Source organism: Salmo trutta, chromosome 28 (assembly GCF_901001165.1).
Source record: "Salmo trutta chromosome 28, fSalTru1.1, whole genome shotgun sequence".
NCBI lineage: Eukaryota > Metazoa > Chordata > Actinopteri > Salmoniformes > Salmonidae > Salmo > Salmo trutta.
Genome location: NC_042984.1, coordinates 32,196,429 through 32,204,566, shown reverse-complemented (window position 1 = coordinate 32,204,566; position 8,138 = coordinate 32,196,429). Strand labels below are relative to the sequence as shown.

The window sequence follows — 8,138 nt, the reverse complement described above, 5'->3', positions numbered from 1 at the left end:
GTTAATTGTTTACATCAAATTTTGGCTTAATATCTGGACAATATTACTCTCTGTTTGGGGGACCACTTTTGGATCAAGAGCACCCCCAGAGGCACAAGTTCCATATATCCTCTTTAATTATTCTGATTACATGTGACCTAAGCAGGTGTTTCGATCCGAACTCGGAATGTAAATTGATGGGCATAGGGACCCTGCAGGTGCATTGTTTTTTGTGCATTCATCTTTTCTATGGTCTCTCCCCAATGATGTGCATAAACCCTGGATTGCTGATGCTTTGTAATGGCCAAAGAGGCTTTGAAGCCACAGGCAGCCACATTGGCACACCCCAGAATGAGCAGAACTCCATAGGAATTAATGGAATTCTACAATATTTCAATAAAATGTTTCAAGGAAACAATTTTATGTATTTAAGTAATTCTTTGTTGTGATGGGGCAGTAACATTAACACTCTCAAAATATAAAATGTTCATGTTCAGTTCAATTAATATAATTTTCATGTATACATTAAGGTGTCTGTAATGTCAAAAAACAAATGTAGATATTAATAAATGCATTTCTATAGCTTTTTTTACAATGAAGGAGGAGTACCAAAATGGCTGTGCGGTGGCTTCTTAGCAGCGCCCCCTGTCAGTCATCTAAGGTTAATATATATTATGGTCTCCTCCTCTTCGATGAAATTGATTTGGACTGCATTTGCTCTAACAGTCTTGAAGTCAGCATGGACATGAATTTGTCAGCGCGTTGTGCTTTGGTTCTTTTTCTGTTGGCATTTGTAGATTTGAAAATAGTCTCTGCTACAGGTGAGTTCTTCTAATTAGCCTACTTTGCATTATTTGTCATTATTTGTCATGAAACAAACTGTGACAATTTGACTAGCTTTTTGAAGAAGCCTGCTACACTTGACTTAGGTGTTATAGCCTACCTAAGTGGTTATAAACAATAGCCTATAATTGTGCATAGCCCCTTTGCAAACTATTTTGTTGCTACCATACTAAAAATACAAGCCAGTCATTATGACTTTGAAACAATCCAGCCTACCCTTGGCCATTTTACGCATACACTGTAAAAACAATTCTAGTTGTTTCAACTAATTATTATGAAGTAAGTGGTTCCAAAGCCTTTTTCAGTTTATTCAACTTCTAGATAAAAGTGTGACCTGAACTTAACATTTTTAGTTGGCCCAAACTTAGCTCCAACTTGACAAAACATATGCAAAAATTAAGTCAACATATAATGATGTGTTTGTCAACTTGTCTCATATGTTAATTTAACTAGAAATGTTTATTTGGGCATCAAAAAAGCACTATTTGTGTGTCTGTGTGTAACCAATTGCACAGCCTTTTTAGTTAACATACAATGTTTTCAACCTACATATTTGAACCAATAGATTGTGAGTGTTCAGAAGGCTGTCATGCATTTTCATGGGTGTTATGGGGGAAACATTGATGATTGGGGACAAATGTCTCCAAAACTATTAATTAGACACTAAATTACTTGGAGCATGGCCTACAAACTTTCCAGAGATGCAAATTCCTATTTGTCAAATCCATCTCGACACAAACATGATAGATTTTCATAAATTGGTTCAGACTAATTGTGTCCATGTTCATGTCTCTTTGTGGTAAGTTCGGTTCCCTGACATCTGCTCAAATTGTGTTCCCAAAGACAAGCCTGGAGTGTGCCCTCGTAGACGATGGGGCATGGGGATATGTGCAGAGTTATGTTCCAATGACAGTGACTGCCCCAATGATGAAAAATGCTGCCACAATGGATGTGGGCATGTCTGCATTGCACCTTACACAGGTAGGATATGGTCCCAGAGTGACAGATACACCCATCTATTGCATTCATTACTGCTGCATTACTCTGGAAACAAGAAAGCTGGAGCTCTCTTTAGAGCTAAGACCCTCAATTAAGAAGCCACATAATAGTAAGACTTCAATGGGAAGAGTCAGTGTAGGCTGAAAAGTTGCTACCATGAACCTATTTGTAATTGGGAAATGTAAGATCGCTAAAGATCATATTTAGTTTAGAGTGATCAACAAAACATTTAGTGTATACAGTTTATGTAATACACAATATTTCCAGTATCCTAGTTGTGACACTCAAGGTGTGGGTTGACGGTCACTAGACTTGATGCTGAATGTTATGGATTGTTCTCATATCTGTTGAAAGGGATTGACGCCAGACTGGATGTCCAAGTACAAGGACCGAGGACACACTGATTATTCACTGTTGTATTGTACTGATGACATTCTGTGACCACTGTTTGATTCTGTAGCAGCTAACATTTATCGTAAGCATCTCCACACAAATATGACAGATTTTCAGAAAATGGTTCAGTCCAATTGTGTCCATGTTCATGTCTCTTTGTGGTAGGTTGGGTTCCTTGACATCTGCTCAAATTGTGTTCCCAAAGGCAAGCCTGGAGTGTGCCCTCGTAGACGATGGGGCATAGGGATAGGGATATGTGCAGAGTTATGTTCCAATGACAGTGACTGCCCCAATGATGAAAAATGCTGCTACAATGGATGTGGGCATGTCTGCATTGCACCTTACACAGGTAGGATATGGTCCCAGAGTGACAGATACACCCATCTATTGCATTCATTACTGCTGCATTACTCTGGAAACAAGAATGCTGGAGCTCTCTTTAGAGCTAAGACACTCAATTAAGAAGTCACATAATAGAACGACTTCAATGGGAAGTGTCAGTGTAGGTGTAACGGTCGTCGTCGTCCTCGGATGAAGGGGAAGAGAAATCAGACCAAAATGCAGCGTGGTAAGTGTTCGTCATTTTAATGTACAACTGAACACTAAAGCAACAAGCAAAACAAAAGAACAACCGAACAGTTCCGGCAGGTGCAAAACACTAAACAGAAAATATCTACCCACAAACCCCAAAATAAAAACAGGCTGCCTAAGTATGACTCCCAATCAGCAACAACGATATACAGCTGTTCCTGATTGAGGGTCACACCCGGCCGAAACAAAGAAATCCCAAACATAGAAACACCGACATAGAATGCCGACCCAAATCACACCCTGACCAAACATAAATAGAGACATAAAAAGGCTCTCTCAGGTCAAGGCGTGACAGTAGGCTGACAAGTTGCTACCATAAACCTATTTGTAATGGGGAAATGTAAGATCGCTAAAGATCATATTTAGTTTAGAGTGATCAACAAAACATTTAGTGTATACAGTTTATGTAATACACAATATTTCCAGTATCCTAGTTGTGACACTCAAGGTGTGGGTTGACGGTCACTAGACTTGATGCTGAATGTTATGGATTGTTCTCATATCTGTTGAAAGGGATTGACGCCAGACTGGATGTCCAAGTACAAGGACCGAGGACACACTGATTATTCACTGTTGTATTGTACTGATGACATTTTGTGACCACTGTTTGATTCTGTAGCAGCTAACATTTATCGTAAGCATCTCCACACAAATATGACAGATTTTCAGAAAATGGTTCAGTCTAATTGTGTCCATGTTCATGTCTCTTTGTGGTAAGTTGGGTTCCCTGACATTGCTCAAATTGTGTTCCCAAAGGCAAGCCTGGAGTGTGCCCTCGTAGACGATGGGGTATGGGGATATGTGCAGAGTTATGTTCCAATGACAGTGACTGCCCCAATGATGAAAAATGCTGCCACAATGGATGTGGGCATGACTGCATTGCACCTACACAGGTAGGATATGGTCCCAGAGTGACAGATACACCCATCTATTGCATTCATTACTGCTGCATTACTCTGGAAACAAGAATGATGGAGCTTGTAATGTACATTTCATACACATAGATATGTATTTTTTACATACACTCTCTTTAGAGCTGAGGCACTAAATTAATAAGATTTCCAAGATCCATGCAGGCCTTTAGAGTATATACGAATGTTGTGCAACATCTGTACACTCTGAGTATACCAAACATTAGGAACACTTTCCTTTTTTTGAGTTGCACCCCTTTTGCCCTCAGAAAAGCCTCAATTCATCAGGGCATGGACTCTACAAGGTGTTGAAAGCAGTCCATAGGGATGCTGGCCCATGTTGACTCCAATGCTTCTCACAGTTGTGTCATGTTGGCTGGATGTCCTTTGCTTGGTGGACTGTTGGTGGCAGGGTAGCCTAGTGGTTAGAGCGTTGGACTAGTAACAGAAAGGTTGCAAGAGAAAATCCCCGAGCTGACAAGGTAAAAATCTGTTGTTAAGAACAAGGCAGTTAACCCACTGTTCCTAGGCAGTCATTGAAAATAAGAATTTGTTCATAACTGACTTGCCTAGCTAAAAAAAAGTAAAATAAATAAAAAAAAGTAATACATCTTTGATACACGCAGGAATTGTTGATATTGAAAAACCCAGCAGTGTTGCAGTTCTTGACACAGTAAAACTGGTGCGCCTGGCACCTACTACACTATCCTGTTCAAAGGCACTTACATCTGTTGTCTTGCCCATTCACCCTCCTGAATGGCACACATACATAATCCATGTGTCTATTGTCTCATCGCTTAAAAATCCTTCACCCTTCTTTAACCTGTCTCCTCCCCTTCATCTACACTGATTGAAGTGGATTTAACAAGTTACATCAATATGGGATCATAGCTTTCACCTGGATTCACCTGGTCAGTCTCTGTCATGGAATGAGCAGGTGTTCATAATGTTTTGTTCAGTCAGTGTATAATATGCTGTTGTTGATAAAGTGATACAAATGTATATTTTAGGGAAAAGGATTTTGGGAATATCAGGCTGAGACTTCAGAGGAGTAGCAACATACGTTTCTTACGGTACAGCAATTCACAGAACATTAAGCTGACAATGTGTCAAGGGTCACCAACAGAATTCCAACTCATTGTAATAATAATACCTTAATGGAGAGAATCAATGTACAGATGATTTCCAGTGTTCTACTTGTGACACTCAAGGTGTGAGTTGATGGTCACTGGACTTGATGCTGAATGTTATGGATTGTTCTCATATCTGTTGATAGAGATTGACGCCAGACTTGAGGTACAAGGGTCGAGGACACACTGATTATTCACTGTTATATTGTATTGATGACATTCTGTGAACACTGTGTGATTCTGTAGCAGCTGACAAAGTCACTGCCTGTTTGTTTTGACTTCCTACAAGCCTCTAGAGCTGGTGTTTACAGAACATTTGGTGCTGTCTGATTAGAATAGAAAGTTCATGTCTCCAAGATGCCAGTTAGACATTTTCTCTGCTTCTGTGCTGGAAGTGTTTCCCTGTTGCAACTTGTAATAAACTGGATAGAATTTTTTTCTAAATAAAAAATAATTACTATTAGCCCATCCACCTCTTTGGAGGACACAAATATTTTTGGGGTTTTACAGCTTTTCTGCTGCATATACAAATATATATACATTTTACATATACATTTTATATGAATAGATTTGTTATTAATAGATTTGATTGACTTTACCTGTGACTGCTTTTCTCGATTGTTAACCTGGGAATTCCTATAACACCTATGTTTCTACTGTATAACTGACCGCTTTTTCTCTGTTACCATAGTGAAGCCCGGTCGCTGTGCCCTGCCCAAGGGGACCTACATGTGTGCCGAGTACTGTTACAAAGATGGCCAGTGCCCCGAGGAACTGAAGTGTTTCCGGATATGTTGATTCTACGCCTGCAGTGAGCCATTGAAGCTTTATTGGAAAATCTTATTAGTCATAAGAAATAAGTAGAAAATACAAATTATGACATGTACAATTATGTCTATGAAAACTGATGACTTTATGCAATAATAAATATGAAAAATAATCATAGCTTTTATGGAAACTGGACAAACTTCATGGACGCTCTGTGAATTGACAAACTCATGTGGATTGCTGAATTTGAATAAAACCAGATTTTGAACACCTGTGCTTGGGTTTTTAGGGGTTTATTTGAGACTCATGTGGTGCTCATGTGAATATCCTTAACATTCCGGCTTCAGACCAGTGCCTATTTTCACTTAAAACATTTTTTTGTTGTTTTTAATTTCCATGTGTTTTACACATATTGTTTAGAAAGTATTTAGTATTTACGTATAAGTAGCCCACACTTTAGATGAGGCCACGCAAAAAGACTTAACTGGTGATTAGTAAAGTAGTTTATACAGACCTATATTACATATACTATGTAACGGTCTTATAAATATTTGTGAAACGATGTGCGCTGAGAGTTGGGAAGCAAGTTCAGGAGGTGAGTGATTTAATCAATAAACAAAATATAATAGAAAACAAGAAACACAAACACCACACAGACAAAACTGAAACAGAAACAATGACGCCTGAGGAAGGAACCAAAGCGAGTGACATATATAGGGCAGGTAATCAAGGAGGGGATGGAGTCCAGGTGAGTGTCATAACACGCTGATGACCATAACGATGGTGACAGGTGTGCGCCATAACGAGCAGCCTGGTGACCTAGAGGCCGGAGAAGGAGCACAAGTGACAGTACCCCCTCCCTGACGCACGGCTCCAGCCGCAACCAAGATGACGAGCCCGGGGATCAGGAGCGGACCGGTCACCTGGCCAAGATAAAGCAAAGCAGTTCAACAACATACAACAACACAGAGTTACACATGGAGTAAAACAAACATACAGTCAATAATACAGTAGAAAAATAAGTCTATATACAATGTGAGCAAATGAGGTGAGATAAGGCAGGTAAAGGCAAGAAAAGGACATGGTGGCAAAGTAAATACAATATAGCAAGTAAAACACTGGAATGGTAGATTTGTAGTAGAAGAAAGTGCAAAGTAGAAATAAATAATGGGGTGCAAAGGAGCAAAATAAAATAAAATAAATAAATACAGTAGGGGAAGAGGTAGTTGTTTGGGCTAAATTATAGATGGGCTATGTACAGGTGCAGTGATCTGTGAGCTGCGCTGACAACTGGTGCTGTAAGCTAGTGAGGGAGATAAGTGTTTCCAGTTTCAGAGATTTTTGTAGTACGCTCCAGTCGTTGGCAGCACAGAACTGGAATGAGAGACGGCCAAAGGAGGAATTGGCTTTGGGGGTGACCAGAAAGATATACCTGCTGGAGCGCGTGCTACAGGTGGGTGCTGCTATGGTGACCAGTGAGCGGAGATACGGGGGGACTTTACCTAGCAGGCTCTTGTAGATGACCTGAAGCCAGTGGGTTTGGCGACGATTATGAAGCGAAGGCCAGCCAACGAGAGCGTACAGGTCGCAGTGGTGGGTAGTATATAAGGCTTTGGTGACAAAACGGATGGCACTGTGATAGACTGCAGTTTGTTGAGTAGGGTATTGGAGGCTATTTTGTAAATGACATCGCCGAAGTCGAGGATCGGTAGAATGGTCAGTTTTACGAGGGTGTGTTTGGCAGCATGAGTGAAGGATCCTTTGTTACGAAATAGGAAGCCAATTCTAGATTTAACTTTGGTTTGGAGATGTTTGATGTGAGTCTGGAAGGAGAGTTTACAGTCTAACCAGACACCTAGGTATTTGTAGTTGTCCACATATTCTAAGTCAGAACCGTCCAGAGTAGTGATGCTGGACAGGCGGGCAGGTGCAGGCAGCGATCGGTTGAAGAGCATGCATTTAGTTTTACTTGTATTTAGGAGCAGTTGGAGGCCACGGAAGGAGAGTTGTATGGCATTGAAGCTCGTCTGGAGGGTTGTTAATTAACACAGTGTCCAAAGAAGGGCCAGAAGTATACAGAATGTTGTCGTCTGCGTAGAGGTGGATCAGAGACTCACCAGCAGCAAGAGCGACATCATTGATGTATACAGAGAAAAGAGATGAAAAGAGAATTGAACCCTGTGGCACCCCCATAGAGACTGCCAGAGGTCTGGACAACAGGCCATCCAATTTGACACACTGAACTCTATCAGAGAAGTAGTTGGTGAACCAGGCGATGCAATCATTTGAGAAACCAAGGCTATTGAGTCTGCCGATGAGGATGTGGTGATTGACAGAGTCGAAAGCTTTGGCCGGGTCAATGAAAACGGCAGCACAGTATTGTTTCTTATCGATGGCGGTTACGATATCGTTTAGGACCTTGAGCGTGGCTGAGGTGCACCCATGACCAGCTCTGAAACCAGATTGCATAGCGGAGAAGGTGCGGTGGGATTCGAAATGGTCGGTAATCTGTTTGTTGACTTGG

General features: G+C 40.8%; 1 protein-coding gene across 2 annotated transcripts in view; it reads left to right on the top strand.

Annotated features, from left to right (window-relative positions):
- The first annotated feature begins 618 nt into the window (after positions 1-618).
- Positions 619-8,138, top strand: part of LOC115166029 (perlwapin) — a 33,056-nt gene continuing 25,536 nt past the window's right edge. Inside the window, exons 1-3 of one of the 2 annotated variants that reach the window (XM_029719652.1) lie at positions 619-800; positions 1,666-1,803; positions 2,420-2,563. In XM_029719652.1, coding sequence (XP_029575512.1) covers positions 719-800; positions 1,666-1,803; positions 2,420-2,563 — 364 coding nt within the window. In that variant the 5' untranslated portion in view covers positions 619-718. The remainder of the gene's footprint in view (positions 801-1,665; positions 1,804-2,419; positions 2,564-8,138) is intronic. The other variant, XM_029719650.1, reaches the window with a different exon arrangement.